The 24,598-nt window shown below is 42.3% G+C and overlaps 1 protein-coding gene across 1 annotated transcript; it reads right to left on the reverse strand.

The window, feature by feature from the left end:
* Positions 1-2,342: 2,342 nt before the first annotated feature.
* On the reverse strand, positions 2,343-24,598 carry LOC116329960 (hydroperoxide isomerase ALOXE3-like). Its single transcript, XM_031752098.2, has 16 exons — positions 24,464-24,598; positions 24,230-24,273; positions 21,975-22,146; positions 21,654-21,852; positions 21,436-21,520; positions 18,803-18,925; positions 18,605-18,708; positions 18,063-18,229; positions 17,640-17,801; positions 17,024-17,227; positions 16,794-16,880; positions 16,553-16,722; positions 4,641-4,762; positions 4,423-4,523; positions 3,458-3,628; positions 2,343-3,346 (listed from the first exon to the last, which is right to left on the reverse strand). The coding sequence occupies exons 3-16, from the start codon at positions 22,119-22,121 to the stop codon at positions 3,158-3,160; spliced, it is 2,031 nt and encodes a 676-aa protein (XP_031607958.2). The 5' UTR covers positions 22,122-22,146; positions 24,230-24,273; positions 24,464-24,598; the 3' UTR covers positions 2,343-3,157.

Raw genomic sequence — 24,598 nt, forward strand, 5'->3', positions numbered from 1 at the left:
AGATAATCATTACAGACAAATAGCTGTCTGTGTGTGACCTTTGTCCTCTTAAAATGAATGAATGTATTGAGATCAAGGAGCTGCATATTCTGCAGCCAAAAACGTTCTACAAGTTCTTCCTGTATGACTCAAAATAAAGGGGCAGTAATGCGATTGGAGATTCACCATTATGCAACTGTTTGTGCCATAAGGCATCTTTTCGGTTTCAACTGCAAATCCTCAAATGTCAGGTGGAAAAATGTTAACTTATAAAAATCCTGATTTAATTAAGTAATTTAAATAAGTTAGAAATTGTGGAATTACAGGGATTATTTTACATAACCATCATCTTTATCATTGCATTAATTATCATTTCATCCAAGCATTTATTGAAGTTGCTGGCATTATGTTATAATTTGTATTACAGGGGTTATCATAATCAAATATTAACATGTTTATTACAGGTGCAGTTATAACCACTTTAAATCGTTGAGTTAAATCTATAATTTTAAAAGCTTATATACTGAGTATATTGCTACAGTAAAATAGTAGCTGAGTGAAGGCCTGAATGTATTCAGCTTCTTGTTGCATTTGAGTTTGCCTAGCAACAGGTGACGCAAAGAGGAGGACAAGTCCATGGGGACCTCAAAGGCCTGAGATCATCACCATATTTGAAAGAGGATGCCAGAAAGGGGAACTTCTGTGTCTGCATTTATCTCTTAGAATAGATCATTGTCTGTACAAGGGGCAAAGAATGTTCTTAAGATGCAAATTATGTGCTTGTAAACGCAAGAGGGGGCGTCATAATACCCTGATGTTATAAAAGCAATCTGAAGTGTATTTTTGGGTGGGGATTTACAACTGATGGTTTGTAGTTTACATCTCCCCACGCTGCGTGCATTCATTAAAATCAATTGTTTGATTGACCTCTTCTGGACCATCATTGTTTTACTCTCGTCCTCAATTTCGAACCCGTAACAAAATGCTGATGAGAGGAAATATTAAGTCTGTGCTAACACTCTCTGGGTGAGTAAGTCATAATTCGGCTGTGTAGCGGAGGCAGAATAGGACCCAAACGCAGACTCAGAGGTGGGATGTAAACTCAAAACAAACAGCTTTGTTTGTAGGAGAAAAGGAGATACAAAACTAAACTGGAAAACCTTAAAATCTGAATACACGAGGAAACACGGGGTGAGACACACAGCCATGAGGGAGATTGTGACATAGGACAGAGGGAAACGCTGACATAAATACACAGAAGGATAACGAGGAAGTGAGGACACATGGGGAACACAGCTGACATGAGTTAACATGACACCACAGGGAAGGGAAAACAAGACACGCCGAACATGGAAACAAGATGTCAGGGTTCCTGGGTCGCTGACCCAGGGATTCAGTTCTGTTCATGTTCAGTTTAGTTTGCCACATTAATGTTCTTACTTCCTGTTTTTTTCCCATGTCAGCTTGTGTCATTAGTCAGATTATGTTCAGCCCTGTACTCACCCGTTTCCAATCATTGTCATCATTCAACCTGTGTATTTAAGCTCCTCGGTTTCACCAGTTCTTGGTCGTGTCATTAATGTTGATGTTCGTGTGATGTTGTCCTTTCGGTGTGTTCCCTCAGTTCAGTCAGCCAGTCAGTGTCAGTTCTCCATCTGTTCATCCATTCCTTATAATAAACCTTCACCAGTCTTCACCTACCTGCGAGTCCTGCGTTTGGGTTCCTTCTTCCTCACCTCCACACAAAACCTGACACAAGACCTTCGCATTAAAACAGGAAACAGACAAACACAGGACTGACACATGAGTTTGACAGAGAGGTGGAGGAAAGGCAAATGAGAGGGAGCAAGAGAACACGAAGGAGAGAGCAGACATGACGGGCTGGGGAAACAGATAAACAAGGCGCAAGAACTCACACAACAATATAAACACAAACACACAGAGGGCAAAGACACAAGGAGAAATGTAAAAAACAGAACAGCCAAGGTATTATAGAATAAATTTCAGACTAACACAGTGGACCTAAACATAAATAATAACACAAAGTCAAAAGACACAAGAAAACTCAAAACACTGGGTCATGACAGAGTAAAGAGCAACAGAGAAAGCCAATGCGTAAACGAGAAAAAGGGGATTACAGGTGATGTGAGAAATTATAGGATTTCATCAAATACTAACAAAATAGCAGGTGCCTGTGTCTGTGAGATGCACCAATAAAATCTATGATTGTGGCTTAGTAATCAAGCTAGCTCCCATTAGCTGATAACTGAAAACAAAAGAAAAGCAGTAGCGATAAATGTGCCATAAAATGTCTTTTCTAGAAAGGATCCAATCATAATAAAAATCAGAAACAATGACAACACTGTGCTTTAAGCTTTGAGTTTAATGTTTAAAACATATGATCACATCATGGCAGTTACACAGTATTTTAAAATTACTTATTGGATCATTATTCAGATGATTAAATGAAACAACATTACACACTGTTATATTGTCTCAGTGTCTGGGTATAGTATGGTTACATTTCCATTAAAGCAGAATGTAAACAATGATTAATTTTCTGATTTAAATGACACACTGTAACAAGAAAAAATATAGATCAACAGAGTGAGAAAAATCTGACAAAAAGAAAATAACAACCCTGTTCATAAAACTTTCACTGCTGCATTTCAATTTCAATTGTTTCTCTTTGCACTAACTAAGAAGCAGGTTATGATATGATTGGTTATGATATGCATATGATTAAATTATGAAATAAAAGAAAAGCTAAATCAGTAGAATCAGTTATAAACCAGACCTCACTTTGCCCTCTGTACTCTATTATAAATATAAAAGACACAATGCAACAGTAATCAGTAAAAAACATCAATTCATCCATGAGTTGAGGCAAAAAATGGGGGTCATATGACTGTTGGGTTTTCTCTGTATGTACTATTGTAGGGTCTACCTTACAAGATAAAGTACCTTGAGAGGACTGTTGTTGTGATTTGGTGCTGTGTAAATAAAACTGAATTCAACTGAAATTGTATTCACTGATAAGATAATTAGTAGGTCTAAGATTATGATGTAAAGCAAAGCTAAATAAAGTGTGATTAGTTATAAATCATAACTCACACTTTGCCCTCACCTCTTTTTTTATTAATATTAAGCTGAGGGAGAAGGACCCATGTCCTATCATTCAAATTGAAACACTGTTTTCAATCACCTTTGGATCCAAGTGTTTATATGGCAGGTACAAATTCTTGTTCTCCATGTTTTCCACCCTGATTTCTTCACTCAGCTGTTTGAGCTCGTCTTGGAAATCAATTATCAGCCGGAGAGGAACCTCCTCACTAAAGTGCTTCTCTGGATACTGGCCAATTAGGATCTGATGACATCAATATGGGAGCAAACATTTAGTTTTCCATTTATATCATATACTACCATGAGTTAAGCACGATAACATTTGTTTTTTATGAAGTCTTTGCAGCACACTTACACGGTCAGAGTACTGCTTGCTGAGTAGCCACAGGACAGCCATGCCATGAATTGTTGTGTTAACATCTGGGAATGTGTCCAGCATCGTTTTCTCACTTGCTGCCCCCTTTTCTGTTGGTGGGGGAAGTTGTAAGGAGGTAGGACTGTTGGGCATAAAGCCACCGTAGTCGAACTGCATTGTAGAAGAAATTAATAAGTCATTAATTGTTAAGGCAGAAAGGAAGATTAAAACCTAATGTGGGAGAGCTAACAGTTCACCTGCAACACAAATGACCTAAAGATAACTGTCCCACTAAAGTTTTAATATGTTTCAGTTGTCACAAAGCTAATCAGTGGATTTCAGTGGCTGTGTGGCATGAGCATGAAGTACACACACTGAGTGTGGCCTTCAAGAAGCACTCAGATGAAGACGTTGAGACCTGTTTCTCTGTGGCTAGAACTCAGAGCAACAATCCATAATGAGCTATTTCAATTGTGGCAAAAATACAGATTTTCTCAGATCCCAGTGATCTGAAGTTATTAACGAGAGCCTATATAATGATACTTAATTTGGAGTTATCAGAAATAACTTTTTCCACACAGGGTTTATGCAGTAACCCAAACACTGGTCCCACTGGATTTTGTGTCAAAGGAAACAGGATAGCAATATTTTTGCAGCCAGTTAGCCTGCAAAAATGGTCATCACTGCGGAGTCCAGAATCTGATGTACTTATTTGCTGCTTGAATGTTGACAAGTGAAAGTTAGATTGTCCTCAATGGAAAACAATAAAAACCTATTTTCGACTGTTCATTTATTCACAGGGGTCACATCAGGTTTAAATCTGTAAACCACTGTACTATGGAGCCATAATGAAATCATTAAACACTAAGATATGGTGTTAGCTGTTGACAGGGTTTTATAAAATCCTCTTAAGAGAGACAAAACTACATAATCTGATAAAAAAAAAAAACCCATCACTGATTCACCTGTCCAGCGTTGACAGCTGAGTGCTGAGCAGAGCAAGTGAAGATCACCATGGTCACAAACTTGACCATCTCGTCCACAGTGCTGAATTTCTGTGGAATTCCTGATCACACAAAATAATAAAGCATCAACACATACAGAGAGTTAATTTAAATTGTTTTACAATAATATACAATCTCTCCATTATCATGACAAAGTTGGATTCATGTTGCAAACTTGCCTGTGCTTTCCTGTGACAGAAATCCATGCTCAAAGATTTCTTTAATCCAGTTTTGTAGTTCCGAGTCTTGCTGGACCTCATCATCAGACTTGTAGTAGTGGCCAAGGGTCTTTTTGACAAAACTTTGACAGAGACACATTCAGTCAAACATAATCCTGAATGTATTATGAGTTGGTAAACACAACATTTAAACACCCATAAATGGAGAATGGATTATTAAGAAATATATAAAATGCTTGATACTCATTTCAGTCTGTTGATCTCTTTTTTTCTTTCTCTCTTTTTTAAAAAAATAAATCTAGTTCTATATTTGATAATGAGATGGTGAGAGGAAATGGAAAAAAGTAAGATTCAGTCCTTGTCTAGAATGAGATCAGGAAAAGCACAAAAACAGAAGCTTATATCCTCCTGAGAGCCAGCCTATTCATTTATGTCCTCTGTATTGTTTGACTTCTCTGAGCTACCCTACTAAGTCTTGATGTACTAAACAGACAGACGGATATCAAGGGCTTTCCATTGATATCTCATGTGTTTGGGTGGCCTCTATTAGCTCCAAAGAGGAAGGTAATCACAAAAGAAAGTTCATTGGGAAGATTCTTTTTTCCTCGGTTCTCAGGATCATTGGTCTTGGTTTCAAAATGCTTACATTCAATTCAATTCAGTTTTATTTATACAGAGCTAAATCACAACCACAGTCACCTCAAGGCGCTTTATATTGTATGGTAGACACTGCAATAATACATACAGAGAGAAAACAACAACCCTATGAGCAAGCACTATGGTGACAGTGGGAAGGAAAAACTCCCCTTTAACAGGAAGAAACCTCCGGCAGAACCAGGCTCGCGAAGGCGTGGCCATCTGCAGTGACCGGTTGGGGTGAAAGAAGGAAGGCAGGATAAAAGCATGCTGTGGAAGAGAGCCAGAGATTAATAACAGGTATTGTCATGGTACTGGGTCGTGTGACCCAGTGTTTGAGTTTTATTCTATTTTGTTTTCTATTCGTGTTCTGGTTTGAGTTTAGTTTACCTTATTAAGTGCTACGATGCCTAGATTGCTGTGTTGACCTTTGCTTTGCAGATCCTTTTGTCTCCTCCCCTGTTCTACGTCTCCCTGCTTCATGCCTACCTGTCATGCTTTATGTCTCTGTGGTGCTGGTTAAATTTATGTCATGTCTGCATCTCCTAATGTTTCCTCAGCGGAAGTTTCAGAGGAGGTAGGGGAGGAGCTGAATAGGCTCTTCCACATAATGGATAGCATCATCAGGTGCGCAGATCCAAGAGTGGTTTCCACGGGATTGGTGACCGTGGATGCCATTTTGTTGTGGGAGCCACGGTTGTGGCAGTTTCCCCACCTCATTGAGGCGTTTGACTCCCTAGGCCCCCTTAAGGAGGAGCTTTGTGCCCATGCGCTGGATCAGAGGGTCTTTAACGTCGCTGCCTTGCGGGCCAGAGGCAGTGAGAGTTGGAACGCTGAGGCCAACCTCCACTCTGCCATCGTCTAACCGTTTATCGGCTCCCTCGTCTTCGCCACAGTCAAGCTGCACAGACCAGCACACGGAGGCCATAGATTTTGGTGACGATGAGCGGCAGCTGGTGTTACGAGCTCTTTGGAAGGAAGAGCTCCGTTGGAAGCCCTGGCTCATTCCCGAGGAGGAGCTCCCAACTTTCGCCCCGCTTCAGACCGGCCGCTCACTGTCACCCCCCTCGCAAGGACTTCTTTTCTCCAGCCGCTTGTCTGGGAGGATGTGGGCGGAGGAAGAAGACCCGATCCCAACAGTTAACGTCGCAGCACTCGTGGCCACTCCCAGGAGGAAGCGGCGTCCGTGGCGTTGTTGCTCCACACAGCACTTAGAGGTTAGTGACAATGTTTTGCAACTGAGTCGCTCTGGATGTAATGAGGGCGAGAGGCTTGGAAAGACAATTAATGTCTCGGAGATAGAGACTCAGTTTACCTGTACAGTTAACTCAGTGACCCCCCCCCCTTTTCCATGCCTCTGACTAATAATACTGAAGATGTTGATTATGTGCCCACGTTTTGTGTTGACAATAAAGATAAAGTTTCTGATGTTGGGCATGCTATTTTTGGGGGAAACACACTGCCATCACAGAACTTGAAGCTGACACTGCCAAACCGGCCATAGACTCTTCGCTCCTGAGAACTAAACTAAGTGAAACGTTAAACCCTGTTATTATGAATGAGCAGGCTGAGGGGGACATTTATGAAACAGAATGGTTATGATTCTGCACACCCAGGACATGCGTCTTTCACTAAGAAGGCTTCTTTTAAGACTATTACGGCATCTGGGGCCTTATTAAAGACTGTGTCTCAGCCCCTGTTGTCTGTTAACTACAAACCAAGTGAGAAAACTTCTGATCTGACCAGTAGTAAGAATGAATTACCTTTGGCCAGCACCCCTCTTTCTGAGTCTGTTTTCCTTGTTCCCAAGTCAAATAATGAATGTTCTGTTTGTATGACTAAGCCTGCAAAAGAAGAAATGTCTGGTGTTGATCATGAAAATGTATGTTAAGTTCCTGCGCTGATCGGTCCCCAAGTTTCTCACTCTGCTGGTGGTTTGACCAGGGTGAGTGCTTTGGAGCCCGACATCAGCGACTGCTTTTCTACACCAGCCCATCTGGACTGGACAATTATTAAGGGTCTGCCAGGTTTTCCTATGTCTGAGAATGGCATTGTAATTTCTGTTAATACAAAACTGAAGGACTGTTTAAGTTGTGCTTCTGCTTTATCTAATGAAAAGGTTGAATTTTGTGTTTCCAAGACTGTCGGGAGCCATGCTTGTTGTTACACACCAGCTAGCCCTTTAACTGCACCTCTGGGACAGGACTTTTTTACCGCAGTTAATGAACAGGCCAATCTAAAGGCAATTCAGCCGAATAGCTCAGAGCCAGTCCACTTTGTTTTCTGTGGAAAGCCAAATCCGGGTGCATTCCACTCACTAGCTTTCTACAGTCGATCAGTGTGTGTGATTGAACTCCTCCATCACTTAGTCTCGCCAAACGGAGGCTTAGATTCCTATAAGTGTACTTCTTTCTCATGTGACTGCCAAATTAATGTGTTAGAGCGATCTGCAAAAACTCCTGGTTGTGTTATGTGGGTTTAAGTATCAAGAGTTGGCCCTGAAAATCATGCTTCCATGGACAATGTAACTATTACTTGTGTCGCCAAGCTAACTCATTCCAGGTCTCACTCTGTGTTTAAATCTTTCTCTAATACTGAAGGTGTGTTTAGCTCTCCAAAGGGAGCAAGTGAGGACTATTTGAACTGTGTTAAGGACTTAGTAAATTTAAGGTCTGTTTCTGACGTTGCTCCTCTGCTAACACCAAGCAAAGTTAATGTTTGGGACTCTGTGCTCACGCCCAAGGCAGCTGTGGTGCTGCCTGGCCTCACACCTGCGTCTGTTCTCCGGGTGGAGGCAGCAATCACCCAGCCAGCACCTGTGCTGTTTCCAGCCACTAGGGTAAGGGCAGCCGTGAGTCAGCCATCTCATGTACCTGTATCCACACCTCAGGTGGGAGTGGCTGCCGTCCGGTCTGTTCCTCCACCAAAGTCGTTGGGAGCGGTTGTTGCTCTGCAGGCGCCTGCACCTGCTCGTGTTTCCATTGGAGGTTTAGGAAAATCATCACCGCCACGACAACTTCCTATTCAGTCGTCTGGTCAGCCACCTGTGCAGTCACCGCCTTCATCTGCTGAGAGCTCAGAACTCTCTCAGCCTCACTCAGCTGTTTCTCCTGAGAGCTCTGCCGAGCCGTCTCAGTTTACTGTCTCTGCTGAGGGCTCAGGGGAGCCTTCCCAGCTGTCTGCAACAGCCTTCACTAAAGTTCAAGTGAACTCATCCTGCCCTCTATAGAATTATGGGTTACTGCAGCCTGTGAGTCATATGCAGCTCCAGCTGGCTTCACCTCACCCAGGGGTTCCCACACCTCCTTGCCCGGTGTCTGGGTCCGCTGAAGGTACGGATGAGCCAGTCCAGCACTCAGTGGCTCCTATGCCAGCTGGAGGGTCCGAGGATCTGTCCAGCGTCACGCCTCGCCAGCTGGGGGTTCTGGAGAACCCAGCCAGCGTCACGCCTCGTCAGCTGGAGGGTCCGAGGAGCCCGTCCAGCGTCACGTCTCGTCAACTGGAAGGTCCGAGGAGCCCGTCCAGCGTCACGTCTCGTCAACTGGAGGGTCTGAGGAGCCCATCCAGCGCCACGTCTCGTCAGCTGGAGGGTCCGAGGAGCCTGCCCAGCCTCTGGTCCTGCCTCACCGCCACCGTCACGGCCATGTCCTGCGCAGCCATGGCCGCATCCAGCGCGGCCTGCTCACCTATGTCTGCCATCCCACCTTCACTGGCCACCTTCCTGGCCGTCAGCTGAACTTCGCCGCCGTCAAAGGTGGCCCCGAGAACTGCTTCGCTGCCGCTGCCTTCTGCATGGTCGTCCTCCTGAGCCGCTTCACCATCACTGCCGCTGGTTCCGCTGTCAGCCACCTGATTATGACCGCTGCTGCGGTCGGCCTCCAGGTCGGCCACTCGAACTGTTGCATCATGGACTGCTGAACCATCGACCCCTGGGTCGCCCCCCTGAAGACTCTGGTTATGAACTTTTGTGCTGTCGACCTCCGGGCCGACCTCCAGGACTGTATGGTTGTGGGCTTCGGGCCTTGGACCGTCAGAATTATGTTTTACCCCCTTTTTTCTCATGTTTGGGGCTCCTTGTTGGGTTATTTTTGTTTTGTTGGTCAGTGTTGGGCCCTCCGTCCGGGCCCCTTCCACCAGCCCAGGGCTTGTTGTCTGCTTTGTTTTTCGGCCATGGGAGCCGGCACTTCGGGGGGGGGGAGGACTACTCCTGACACTTTGGAGATGTTATACAGTAGAGTTCTTTATACAGTAGAGTTGTGTATGCTTTTAAACCCTTTTTTAAAACCCAGAGAGGCATTTTTTGAAAAATGTATTGATAGCAATGTTGAATATTATTACAGGAAAAAAAAACAACTACACGTAAAATAATTACACCATGACGCCTCTGCCTTTCTAAATGGAGGGACAGTAACTGCGTGTGTATATGTAAGCATGTAAAACCTGAAGATAGTCAGATTAACAGTATTTTGTCTCTATCTGCCATTCTGCAATTCATCTCATGTAAACAATAACATGGCGCACAGTGAGACGTGAAAAAAGGCACATACCTTTGACGTTGCATGACAAACTCTGTATTCCTCGTCCACACTTAACGCAAAAACTGAGTTTTAAAAAATCTGTTTTCGGTGATTCGAAATGCTGTTTACATGTGGATGAAAGGCCCAAACACAAACAGCTGCATTTTCAAAAATACCCATGTAGGTGTGGACATAGCGTAAAAAAGTTAGTAGTTCATTTTATTACTACCTGTAATTTATTGCAGTTTACTTTTATTTGTGTTTACTAAATGTTTGAGGTGTGAAATAAACCGCGATGAAGTTGAAATCAAAATATGGGTGTGCATGGTTGGAGGATGTGTTTGTGCGGGGGGCGCGAACATTTTTTTTTTGTAAAACAAAGGGGGGCCTAGCAAAAAAAGTTTGGGGACCACTCATCTACAGTGTGATTAAAGTGGTGGGTGGGTTCTTTTGCATTTTGAGAGAAACCAGTTGAGTCTTATAACAGAATGCTGTGTTGAGGCTGTCATTTTCAGATGGATGTTAAAATCACCCACAATAATTATTTTATCTGAGCTGAGCACTAAATCAGTTAAAAAGTCTGAGAAATCAGACAGAAACTCTGTGTAAGGCCCAAGTGGACAATAAATGATAACAAATAAGACTGGTTTTTGAGTTTTACAGCTGGGGTGGACAAGGCTAAGCATCAGGCTTTCAAATGAATTAAAACTCTGTCTTTCTTTTGTTGATTAATAGGCTGGTGTGAAAAATTACTGCCACACCGCTTCCTCGGCCTGTGCTTTGAGGTTACTGGTAGTTAGAATTACTCAGGGGTGTTGATTCATTTAAACTAACAAAATCATCCTGCTGCAACCAGGTTTCTGTAAGGCAGAGTCAATTGATTTGTTGACCAATTATTAAGTCATGTACTAACAGACACTTGGAAGAAAGAGACCTAATGTTTAATAATCCACATTTCATTGTTTTACTCTTCCGTTGGGATGTGGATACTGTATTGTTCTTTCTTTGTGATTTTTTTTTATGTTTAAGTAGTTTTTTTTGCTGGTTTTAGTTTGTTGTTTTTCTGTTTGGGAGCTGATAGACTTGTAGTCAAGACCGCCTAAACCAGTGGTTCCCAAACTTTTTTTGCTAGGTTCCCCTTTGTTTTACAAGAAAAATCTTCTAATATTCAACATTACATTTTTCAAAAATGCCTCTCTGTGCAAAATGGATTCAAAAACATAAATAACTGTGGGATACTGTTTGTCTGTGATTTGAAACCGGGGAACAAACTGTGGCAGGATCAGCCTGATATTATTTGTATCCCACTGTAACTTTACTGTATAAAGAGCTAACATCTCCAAAATGTCAGGAGTAGTTAGTCATTACAAGAAGTGTTTGTGAACTAAAAATCAAGAATGTGGGATACTGTTTGTCCTTGATTTGGAGAACCCAGCGCTGCTCCCAACGCAGGGGAAACCAATTCTGTCTCAGAGACCTACCTTGGCACTTGCAGGTGAAGCCAAAGGGAAGATATGCTTCACCATATTTTCTAGTCATTCGCTTGGAAACATATTTGGCAATGCTTCATCTCCTGCTTTGCGTTTGTGTGGGAGCCCCGTCAAAAACCTGTCCATTATGCTAGCAGTGTCCAAGCATTCTGTTTTTTGTTTTTTGTTTTTCTTTTCATACCACGCCCTCCCTTGCAATGGCTCTGCGCCCCCCCCTTAGGGGGGCGGGCCCCACACTCTGGGTACCTCTGGCCTAAACCAAGACCAAGACAATACCAAGACCAAGACAGACCGAGTCAAAAAGAAGACAAAGTTGAGACGAGACCAAAACAAGACAGAGACAAAAATGTCTTTAAACTGCAGCCAGATTCTGCTTCGTTTACGGGTGTCAGGCATATTTATGTGTTTTTGCGATGCACTCGCACAGACCTCCTCACCGCTGTCTACTGTCTCGCTCACTTACTGAGAGGACAGACGCACGCTCCACTTCACTGTCGCGTCTCTCACCCTCTCTGTTTTTCACATAATGATATTATCCTATATCCTTGCATATGGAGGGATTGGAGCATAGCCGAGCCACTGTGTGAGAGCTGAGCAGTGAAAGGAAATTAAGTGAGGAGCCAGTCTCACTCAATGGGAATTGACTCTTCTGATTCACTACAAAGCACTCTCTAAGCACAGCTCTTAGAGCTGATGCTTTTGCGCATGCCGCGTTATCGAACGTTACGTTGTGTGTCATGGATACTGTTGATTCCAAATCTCCCGACCACTATGTCGATCTGACCACCACATCCTCCTCAAAAGGCTTAAACATTGGGTTGGTGTATCAGGTACTGCCTTGGAGTGGTTCTCCTCATATCTACATAACCGATCTTTTTCTGTGGTAGTCTCCGATTTTAGGTCATCCTCTACCTCCCTTACTTGTGGTGTCCCTCAGGGTTCGGTTTTGGGGCCTTTATTGTTCTTAATATATCTTCTCCCCCTCCAGCATATAATGGGCTCTTTTGAGGACATTTCTTATCACTGTTATGCTGATGATATTCAGTTGTACATCTCTTTTAAGCCCAGAATATATCTAAGCTTCAGCTTTTAAATGACCGCTTAGATACCATCAAACGTTGGATGGCTGTAAATTTCCTCCAACTCAGCGGGGAGAAAACTGAAGTCCTCATATGTGCTCCGGACAGATTTGTATGCCAGATCGTGAAAGCCCTTGGTCCTCTTTCTGTGTATGTCAAATCCTCTATCAGGAATTTAGGTGTCACTTTTGACTCGACTCTCACATTGGATGTGCATGTGAAATCTCTGGTTCGGTCTTGTTTTTGTCATTTAAGAAATGTGGCTAAGTTAAGCCCTATTTTATCTCACCCTGAACTGGAGATAGCTATACATCCATTTATTTCCTCACGCTTGGGCTATTGTAACTCTTTGTTTATGTGTCTAAGCAAAGGTTCTCTGGATCGTCTGCAGGTTGTGCAAAATGCTGCAGCTAGGCTATTGACAAAATCCTCCAAATATTCACATGTGACACCATTGCTATTTCAGCTACACTGGCTCCCTGTTGAATTTAGAGTACATTTTAAGATCCTGGTCTTGACATTTAGAGCCTTGCATGGACTGGCACCACCCTACACCTCCGATCTGCCACAGCCCTATGTCCCTAGCAGGTCCCTGAGGTCATCTGATCAGGGCTTACTTGCTATAAAACAGACTAAGATGAGAACTAAGGGTGACAGAGCTTTTGCCACTGTGGCCCCGAGACTGTGGAACTCTCTCCCTCATACATTAAGAACTGTAGACTTGGTAGTTGTTTTTAAAAGACAACTCAAAACTCACCTTTTTAAAACTGTTTTGGTTAAATTTCTGCCTGTTTTATATTGTCTGTTTTACCTTTTTATTATTTGTTATCTTATGTGCAGCACTTTGTGATTCTGTCTAGCAGTGTTGGGTAAGTTACTTTAAATTAGTAACTTAGAAGTAACTAGTAATGTAACTATCAAAAGTAACTCAGTTACTTCAAGTTACTCGTTACTTTCAAAGTAACGAGTTACTAGGGAAAGTAACTTTGTTTTTACTCAGAATTCTCTTGTTAATGCGTTGCTTCCATAACTTTGCCAGTCTTCTAGCTTGCTTACTTGCCACAAGTGCACTGTGCCACCTACCAATAGAAAGAAAAAAATAATGTGCATATTTCCACGAGAGAAATCCCACGCCTGGACCGTCATTGACCGCTGCCATGATTCTAGCCCACGTCACAGCGTCATATGCGCTTTTTACATCCAACACAAAAACTGCAGTCGTGGTGCTTTTGATTGTACTCAGAACTCGGAAATTCTGCCTTCCGAATAGGAAGATGTAGGCAACACTAGACTGCAGATGAGCTGCATACAGGCCTGGTTTGGGACAAAAAATCGGCCCGGGCGTTTTGACTAGAGACTGGCCCACCATTATAGGAAAAATCATAAAGCCTTTGAATGAAAACAAACGCTGTTGTGACAGTGATGTACACTGTTTTGATGGTATATATGTATCAATCTATCAATCGTTTGTTGTAAGATTCAGATAATTATTTTTTGAAAGCTAGACATTTTAAATGAGAATAAGAAAAAAAAGTATTTCCTTATGCCCCCCTCTCCCTGTTAATGGCCCCCCTGGCAAAACTTTGCTAGATCCGCCCCTGCACAGTTACCCGCTGTCAGTTACATAAAAAAGGATCCTGGTGTTATTTGTCCCTCAGAAACAGATCATAACTTCCCTTCAACTCATTCATGTCACCTAAAAGGTAAACCTGTTTCTCCATCACCAGTTCAGCTCTGATGATTCAGTAAAGACATCTCCTGGTTTCATCTTCATGTTTCCCTCTCACCAGATAACCAAACCGATATCATGACCAGCAGCTTTTACAGCTGTGGCTCCAGCAAACATCAGCTGATACTAGAAATTAATATTAAATAAATTCTAGCAACAGCTTATCAAGTTTAAACGTGCTGCTGTTGTTTAACGCGACATCCGCTGGTTTCCTCTTTCTGGCGCAAAGTGGGCAATAAACAAACAAGACAGAAAAGCCGATCAGCTGATCATTGATCAGTTTTCATGACTGAAGTAGGAACAGGAGAGGGAGGGTGAGAGGATGAGAGAAGAAGAGGCAGCTGTGCAGCTCCAGCTTTGTGTCTTTTTCATTGTAGCTGAAGTACCGGACAAACTGCGTTCCTTTTCACCTCCTCAATACGAAATGCGTGATATTTTCTCTGAATACGAGACGACTCCGTTTTTTATGGGACGGTTGGCAACTCTAATAATTAACCTTATGAACAAAATAAAGTTCAACATCATTAACATCATAGCACCCACCCGGCTGTATAGAAACTCCGTCATGCTAGCTAGTACGCAGTACGAAAAAGTCAGCATAACGAAAATAAACTCCACCTAAACTTGGTTTATATCTGACCCAGATAGACTGCAGGTCATAACTTCTTACCTGAAGTTCAGTTCACACTTGGACCGGCGGCCGCCTCGGCTCTCTCTTCTTTCTGCGTCCCCTTTCTCTCATCCACCTGCTGGCTTCCACCACTTGCTAATGTTACTGAATCTGTGGAAGCTCAGCGATATCCACCACATGAAGTAACAAGTAACGACCCTATCTAAATCCCAGTAACGACTAACGCGTTCCTGATTTTGGCATAATAACTAGTTACTGTGCTTGTTATCACAATAATAACGTAGTTACTGTAACGCGTTACTTAATAACGCGTTAGTCCCAACACTGCTGTCTAGAAATGTGCTATATAAATAACATTTTATATATTTATTTACAAGACCAAGACCAAAGTCCGTCGAGACCAAGACACTCCCAAGACCATGTAAAAATGGTCTCGAGACCAAGAGCGGTCTCGAGACATCCAACTCTAGGAGCTGACACAGTCTCTAAAGGGATGAGGTTTTGGGGGCATAATAGGAGGAGAGATGCTGCAGAGAGGTGTGTAAGACTGCAACTCTGCTTCCTGGTCCCAACTCTGGATAGTAATATTTCAGGGGGTTTAATAAATTGGGCCAGATTACTAGAAATGAGAGCTGCTCCATCCAAAGTGGGATGGATGCTGTCTCTCCTAACAACATCAGGTTTCCTCCAGAAGGTTATCTATGAAGGCCACATCTTTTTTTGGACACCACTCAGACAGACAGCAATTTAAGGAGAACATGCGGCTAAACATGTCACTCCTGGTCTGATTGGGGAGGGGACCAGAGAAAACTACAGAGTTACACACAGATTCAATATTGATTTTAGTTACTTCTGATTGACGTAACCGGGTGTCATTACTGCCAACGTGAATTCGAATTTTGCTGAATTTACATTTACCCTTAGTCGCCTGCTCTGGCCCGTGGAAGACAATTGACTATGGTTGCCGGTGTCTCTAGCTACACATCAGAAGCTAGAGACACAGACTCAGAACAGAATCGCCAATTACCAGAGTTTGATCCCCGACGGGTGTGTCGCCGAGTGGGGAAAAACGGTCAGACACATGAGGTCATCCGGAGGTTCTGTTTAAGACTATGCTTCCTCCTCACTGACACTCAGCCGTCCTCTTTCATGGTGCTGGCAGGCCTGCCGAGTGACAGCTAGTGGGGGCCTACACTTCCACCGGCTACAGGGGCCTGACTAGCTGCGGGTGAATAAAGGGTGCGAAGCCGAATCTCCAATTCAGTAATCCTGGCCTTCAGAACTGCAAATTGGCTACATTTATTACAAGCATCATTAATGCTAAAGTAGGCCTAGAAGTAACTAAAAATCTGACACAATGAGCAGGAAAGTGCAGGAAGGACAGGTGAAGAGGCCATGCTGCTACCGAGTCAGCTACAAGCTAAGCTAAGCTAGCGGAACGGTAAAGACACAGTGAAGGAATACTTTGGCAATAAATTAGTGAGTGAGTAAACAGAGAGTGTGCTTCGGACGAAGCACGTGAAAAGTTTTAATTAATTAATTAATTAATGCACATAAGCTACTCAAAAATACCACTGTATGTTAGAACAGGCACAGGAAGTGATACTCTACCGCAGAGAGTGCGAACACCAATGTATTTGACTCATACATCACTATTAGTCAAACACAAACCTTCTCCACATAAAGTAGTTGACTGGAAACAAACTGCAAGCCCTCCTTTATTATGGTGTTAAGCACGATCTGAGCAAAATAACTTTAAAATGTGATGAAAAGAAATTTCTAAAATTTACAAATATATTTTCAAACAAAGTGGGAAAGTAGCAATAGAACCTGTAGATGATGTCCCAAAGCCTGAACCCATATTTCCTGTAGTAGAAGTGTGGTACATCATTCAGCCCACGCTCTGCGATATCGTCATAGATACAGAGGGAGCTGTAGGTCAGTGAGGCCAGTGATCTCTGCAGGATTGTGATGGCACCCTTTCCACCTGAAGCTGTAAACTAGAGAGCAGTAAAATCACAGTCAGAGGACAATAGTGCAAAATATTTTTCTAGGTTTAGTCTTTTTATACCTTAGTAAAAGATCCGGTCTCAGATAATAGAAGGTCCCGAGCTAAGTAGTTGATCTGTAGAGTGTAGCGAGTGTGAGGTATGAGAAGCTGATGAAAAGAGAGAAATTCATTAGTTAGAAAATAACTTTGTGTGTTCTTTGTTTCACTGCTGTGCAGCCAAGAAGAAACTAAACTACGAAAGTCACAAGTCTTGATGCTTTTAGAAACACAACTTCCTCAGCCTTAGTTACCTTGTACAGAGGATGCACCATGGGCAGGTTGCGCTCCAGTGACATTGTAAAAACCTCAGCCAGCAGGTGAGTGCGGAGCAGATGAGAACTGAGTTCAGACAGATTAAATTCTGCGCTTCTCACAAAGATCTTGGCCATCAACCAGTCATACTCAGAATCAGTAGGAAAAAAGATTGGGTTGTCCTCTGCTGGTTTCTGCTTCAGCTGCAGGAGAAGAAAACAATTAAGAAAGATATAGCACTGTTATTGCAATTAAATATTTAATAACAGTTAGAAATAGCCAGGTAATTCAATGGAATGAGCATTTCACAATGTATATAGCACAATAATGAATTATGGGTGGGTAATTGAAAGGGACTGTAGGAAGATGTAGGAAGCTGCACTTGAATATGGCTTTGGGAAGAATTTCGCTTTAGGCTCGGCGACAGGAGAGCGAACTTATATTCGTTAGAGCAGACTTTTAAAATCATGACCACTGTCTAGATACTACAGCATGGGATGCCGCTACCAGTAACCTGCTTAAAGATATTTTCAAAAATGTGTGAATGACAGAGTAAATCAATGTAACCTTAACCAACATTCAAACTTAGATGCTAAGTTTAAATTTAAAGCTTACCTGAATAGCAATTGGCATCATCCTTGTTGTATTGGTATTATCATGATCTTGGATATTCTGGAGAAGAACGAGGGGGGCCATCAAGTACTGTTTCTTTCCATTGATGGTGTTTGTCTGCACTCCATCCAAAATCTTGTAGTCACACAGGAAGATGTTGCCATTCTGTTTAAAATTACAGAAAGAGTTAGAAATTATTAAATCAAAGACATACAATCTGAATATTACAATAACAAAATTTCAGGTATGACCATCTAGATGAGTTGAGATATAACTGTCAGTCAACTTTATTTCACAAGAATTGAAACATTACCTCTATTTCATCTGCTAAACTGTTCTGATCATGAAGAAAGACCATTTTATTTTTTTTCCTTAGATCAGCCATATTTTTCAGTCAAAGTTATTTCATGGAGAATAAGCGGTTACCTTCATTTCATCTGCTAAACTATGCTGACCATGGAGAAAGACCATGTCCTCAGTGACAGGAAAGTTCTCCGGCAGTTCTGTACAGCGCCGGATCAACAAGGGGTTGGCACCATTTAGAAACTGGTAGCCAAAAAAAGAGTCTTCCTTCCAGTGTTGTATGACATAATCTGGAATAAGGACATCATTATATTTCAGTTTTTAAAATGTTAAGTTACACATTTTTTCTCACCCAATTTGTTACCCTTAGCTTTGAATGCAGACCAACCAGGAAAGTAAAATGGATTTTTTTTTAAATGGATGGAATGGACCTCTCAACATTTTTTTTTTTTTTTTTTTTTTTTTACATATTTCAGGTATTTCAGTTAGATATAAAGCATCAGACTCTGAGTTGTTTTAGCTCAAATAGTTGAATTCTTTCATATTTTTCCATTTATGTACAAAATGAAAAGGCATTCAAAAGGTAAAAGGACTTCTACCTCAGCTTCGAACCAAGTGTCTCACTTAATTTTTAGGTGATTTATTATGACAAAAGAATTTATTACCTGATACTTCTGTCCGATGAATCCACAGCAGGTGACTAATATCCTCAATACAATCAAATGTTTTCTTACACTCAGCTATCTCTAACAGTTCCAGCTCTGTTAGTCTAGAAAATAAAGGCAAAGTAACTTTTTGTAGCTCCTTTAGGAAGGTATATTCATATTTATAGATAGATAGATGACAGGATATTAAGACTTTACGCTGTGACTGCAGTGTAGGCTGTTTCTATAGTCTTAGTCAAAGAGAAGCGTATGTCACAGGGTAGAGACAGAAGACTCTCTGCTTTCATGCAGTGGGGAAGTCCATCTTTATACACATCCCAGCTGGGAAAAAAAGGAAACAAAGAAGCAGAGGGGTAAGAGATTGGGATGGTCCTTATTCACAAACAGTTTATATGAATGAATCTGTCCATGTGTATTATTGTCTCATGCACTAAGTTCTGGTCTAAACTTGTTTATACTGTGGTGAGCTCAGACAAGGAGGAGACAGAGGTGTCCTTTGGTCTTGCTTCCCCGTGTTGCCAGGGAGCACAGCCGTTTATTTTCAACAGAAAAACACCGCCGCTAACCCAACTGCTTGGCGTACCTTTAGCATAACAACAAAGAAAGGCATTCTCTCCACCCAGAAACACACACAGTTGCATGCGGATCCGGTACACCACTTCTGTTAGCCGCTCCACGACCTCCGCCAGCCCCTGCCAGTGACCGCACAGCTTGGGGGACACTCCTCTCTTACGGACAGGGCAGTACACCCAAACCTTGTCGCCAGGCGCGAAAGGTCCCCCTTGGCACCTGGTGTCGTAGGCTCTCTTCTGTCGTATTCTGGCCCACCATCAATCTACAGCTCGTGGGGGGGGTCCCAAATACCAAATCCACGGGCATCCGGAGCTCCCGCCCAAACATCAAGGCGGAAGGCGTGCACTGGCTGCACTCCTGGTACAACGCAGTCCGGTACAACCAGAGGACCAGGAGCAGATGTAGGTCCCAATCCTGCTGGTGACAGCTGGTGAGAATTGCGAGCTGGGTGGCCAGTGTGCGGTTGAAGCGCTCGATCAAGCCGTCGCTTTGCGGGTGGAGCGGTGTGGTTCTCGTCTTCTCCACCCCCAGCCACTGACAGATCTCCCCGAAGACCTTTGATTCAAAGTTACGCCCTTAGTCACTGTGGAGCTCAGCCAGGATCCCAAAACAGGTGAACATCTCCTCCACCAGTTTCTCCGTTGTCGTGGTTGCACTCTGGCCCGGCACCTCGTAGGCCTCCGGCCACTTTGTGAAATAGTCCATGGCCACCAACACATACCGGTTCCCTGACTATGTGACGGGGAAAGGCCCTAGGACGTCCACTCCCACTCGCCCCATCAGGGCCCCCACCAGGTACTGCTGCAGGGGGGCAGTGGAGTGTTGAGTTGGGCCCTTCTGTGCCATGCAGGTGTCACAGCAGTGCACATGAAGTTCCACATCCCGTCAACAAGCAGGCCAGTAGAACCTTCCCCTGAGACAGCGGAGAGTTTTGGCTGTGGACAAGCTCAAGCACCTGCAACCGCAGCGGCCGAGGCACCAACAGCTGCAGGAAATCTTTGCCCTGACCGGGGGCCTGCCATCTCCGGTATAGGAGGCTGTCGTGGGTCTCTAGATTGTTGTACTGGGAGTGGTAGGCCTTCACTTTGACACTCCCATCCAGTCCGGGCTTTGCGCCGCCTCCAGCCAGGCCCCCACCTGAACCAACGTCGCGTCAGCCTCCTGCTCCTGCTTTAGCTGCAGCATGGAGCCATCCCCTTCTGCTGGCTGTGGCCTGAGCAGTTGCCACACCCGGTGCCTCCTGGGCCCGCTCCTCCCGCCAACAGTAACGGTAGTCTACAGCCATGCAGGGCTGTCTGGAGAGAGCATCAGCGTTGCCATGCTGTCGACCTGCCCGATACTGGGTCTCGAAGTCATAGCCCTGAAGGACCTCCAGCCAGTGGGCCACCTGACCTTTTGGGTGTTTGAAGTTCAGGAGCCAATTTAGAGATGCATGGTCAGTGCACAGGAGGAAATGGCAGCCATGCAGGTACGGCCGGAAGTGCCGGGTCTTGCTTCCCGTGTTGCCAGGGAGCACAGCCGTTTATTTTCAACAGAAAAACACCGCCGCTAACCCAACTGCTCGGCGTAGCTTTAGTATAATAACAACAAAAAAGAACCAAAGAAACACACAGTCGCAGAGAGAGAGAGCGTCACACTGTAACCATGGCAACATAACACTGCCGAATGGAACAACAGAACATAGGTGTCAAACCCCAAACAGCCCTGACCCACTACAATACTTTACAAGTAAATTTCTAAATTTGTTTGTAAAGTCTCTCGGAGCATGCAAACAAATTAATAATGGAGGTGTAAACAAACTTAAAACTCACTTCTAATAATAGCAATAAAAGTTCTTATTAATATTATTATAACAATTATAACAACATTAGCAGTAGCAATAGTCTGTCATAGGAAGACATATCCAATATATCTCAGCCTGAGCCATTTTTTGGTGCCTTTTTAGCTACCTCTTTAGAGCATAATGTTTCTCTTGAGCCTTAGTAGGATAGTTAGTGTTAGCTAACATTAACCAGAAGAAAGGCAGTCGAGGTTTGGATTTGATCCATAAATCAAAATGATCCCTTCATGACTCAAATGTTTTCATTGTTAGTGTTTGGTAAAACACATGTATAGAGTAATACATTTTAACAAATCCTCAAAGGTTTCATGTGTTGGCTAATTTGTCCTGACTTGCTATTAATATACATCCACCTAGGGTTAGAGCAGACTTTAGTTTTAGTTTTACAAATGTTAAAACACGTGCTGTGATCACTTACCAATATATTCTCCGCTGTTGCTCGAGCTCCTGCTGCCGACTGTACTCACCCAGAAGGCTGTTGTTGTCTTCAAAGATTCTGAGAGCTTAAAATATAATAATAAATAAATAATTCAGCATTTTCTATGTTTATTTAAAATGCAGCATGGTTTGAAGTTAGGCAGTCCAGTTGCCTAGTCTTCTGTCTTGGTTATATATAATCAGCATATTTCCACAAACCTGTCCCCTCTCTGAAATGGTGCACCTCGTTGTCAATGATCCAGTGGTACACAGGGAAGTGGTAGGTGTCTCCTTCGGGGGAGGTCACTTCCACTTTGGCAGGATACCAAGAATCTTTGTGAAACTTTTTCTGTTTGTCTAACTCTATCAGCACCAGCTTTCCAAGGGAGGTTGGACATGATACAGTAAAGTGTGACACCTGAAATAATGACAGAAAAGCTCTGAAAATGCAGAGAGAAGTTTCAAATGTGTATGATAATCATGATGCAGTTACTGCAGAGGTGAGCACAGCTTAGTAATGGAGTTGGGTCTCAGACTTACTGCGCCTCTGTAAAAAGATGGTGTCAGCCTTTTGAGATGTGTACGTTTGCTCTCTCCAGCTGTGCCAACCAGCTTAATGTAGATGTTGTTAAAAGTGGTGGCAAAGGCTAGATTGCCAGTGAAAATGATCATGTCGTAGCTCACCATTTTCTCTCTTGAAAGTCAAAAAATTCTGATAGAGAGAGAACAATATTAATCCAAAGACATCATGAGAAATAATTTAAAATTTCAGTAGCAGGTTCCACTACAACTCAGGAATAATGTGGTAATACCAATAAAAAAAAAAAAAGTGGAAACAAGATGCCAATGGTAATAATTTGGAAATAGCTGTCCATTACCGCTTAATTACCAAAACTAACTATTCAAGTAATTACATTGTATCTGTAGCTATAGCTAAGTAATATTAAAATTAATATACAGGAGTAATAACAGTTTTATTTGGGTTTAATCATGTAGAAATAACATATGCATATGAGATAATACCAGTTAATAATGGCTTAGTAATATATTGGTAACAGCATAAAATGGTAACAATAAAATGGTTCAAACTATGTTCTATTTTTTATATTCTGAGGCTGTGGTAGAAGGAGAAAGCTCATAATCATAAAGTTATATTGGCTGATGTTGTCATATATTAGGATAATATCCCCATTTTTAATACTGGGACTGATCCTACCCACTTTTCTTCTTTCTTTGAAGAGACGTGGTAATTTATGTGAAATAACCTGTAATTAGCACTGCAAATGCAAGCCTGTAAGTAAGTAAGTAAAATTTATTTATATAGCACTTTTTAAGACAAGAAGCTATTACAAAGTGCTTCACATGAGAATACAAAAGCATATCAAACAAAACAATATAACAATAATGTTGTACTACATATACTACATTTCATAGTAATAGTTCCTCCAATTGTAAACTTGGCTTTGCTAGCTTACACGGTATCACTTACAAAAACAGAAAATCTTTGAGAAATCTTAAAAATGTTTCTCAGTATTGTTTAAAACATGAAACAAAATGGATATGCAACCTTGTCCTACATGAATCCCTAATGATAATAAGTCCAAAACCATGTAACATTCCTGACACAGAGGAGCCAGTTGGCTTAGTTTCTTTTAGCTACAGATTGTTCTTCTCACAGGCTCTCTCCTCCCATGTAGGCAGAGCCTGGGGTTTCCCGCTCTTCAGCTGGACACGCCTGATTGTTATCTCATTCATCAGAGCCAGTACAAAAGTACCAACCAAACTATCCAGTTTGTGCACACTACTCTGCCTCTCATGTGTGGTGCAGGGCAAACCTATTCTCTCTGAATACCTGCTCTTATGTTTTTTTTCTTTGTTTCCAGTTTTCCTCCTGCAGGCTAAAGATTCTCCTACCATCAGTTCAGACTGCTGAGATAAGCAAGCCTCAAAACAGCTTGCTCACCTTTCACCTCTGATACTCACCTGTAACCTCCACCCTGCTCCTCACTTCTGGAAGTTTCCCTGTGCACTCTCCTCATGCAGTCAATTTCTACAGACCATAGTGGCAGTGGCTTCTGCACCCAGACCTAAATCTTGTCTCTGTAAATTAACCTCTTCTTGCCCCAGACATGAAAGAAAATCTTACTTCTTTCACGACTCACCATTACCTGTTCAAGCCATAATAAAGATTGTGAAATCTTTAACCTGTTCCTTGATTCTTTGCCTTGAACCTAGTTATTCAGCCAAACAGCCATGACAGTTTCTTCATTTGGAACATGGAGGAACACTAAAAACTGCACATGAACAATATTGAGCTGAGACTCCTCTTTTGTGAGCTGAACTGCATTAAGTTCAGCTCACAAAAGAGGAGTCTCAGGAAAAGAATGAAATCAGTGTATGATTTTAGTTTTAAACTTGAGAAAATGTTAATCAAGGGACCTATGTGATCATCCAACCATGACCCATGTTCCCTGATACGTTTTGTTTTGTTTCTTTGCTTTAAATTGAAAAATACTCCTTCCTGTCACATTTACGGTCATTTGACATCTATACATTGTGTTCACATTGATATACAAACACATTTATATTTTTCTACAGTCTTTTTTTCCATATCACAGTTACTGAAGACCACCAGATTGTGATACTTGTGATTGCACAAAGACTTCCAGTCTTTCAGAAGTTTCTGCTGGAAAGGTTTCCTTTCTTTTTATCTGCAAAACCTTTCCTGTTGAGTTTATGGTCTTAGTCACTCATTTAGACTTAGTACTCAGTAAGAAATCAAATCAAAAACTTACAGAACAAGATGGTGTAAATTCTGGGTTTTCGAAGTCTGTTAAGGCTGTAGATCAGAGAAAACACAATAACTAATGCACAGGATCAAGCACACAAAACAAACAGCTTTTACTCTTTAAACAGAAGATGACAGAATGAGAACAAAGTTTCAAATGAACGGATATATATATCAAAACATCACACATAACATTGTTTTATGTTTATGTATAAGTAGATTATTAGAGTTTTAGACTGACCTGTTTCTTACTTGCATTTATTTTTTTATCTTTCAGTTGCATTTGTTGAACTTTCTCCCTCCGTCTTTTTTCCCTGATCAGCCACCTCACCAAGTTCAATGTGAACTCTAAAGACTCACTTACACTTTGCCTGCC

This window comes from Oreochromis aureus, linkage group 23 (assembly GCF_013358895.1).
Source record: "Oreochromis aureus strain Israel breed Guangdong linkage group 23, ZZ_aureus, whole genome shotgun sequence".
Lineage (NCBI taxonomy): Eukaryota > Metazoa > Chordata > Actinopteri > Cichliformes > Cichlidae > Oreochromis > Oreochromis aureus.

Excerpts from the sequence above, each read along its gene's own strand:
- LOC116329960 (XM_031752098.2), bottom strand. The coding sequence starts at position 22,121 with ATGGTGAGCTACGACATGATCATTTTCACTGGCAATCTAGCCTTTGCC. Across the intron at positions 21,853-21,974 it reads CATCTTTTTACAGAGGCGCA|GTGTCACACTTTACTGTATC; the intron begins GTAAGTCTGAGA and ends TCATTATTTCAG. Across the intron at positions 16,881-17,023 it reads TGGTGCATCCTCTGTACAAG|CTTCTCATACCTCACACTCG; the intron begins GTAACTAAGGCT and ends TCTTTTCATCAG.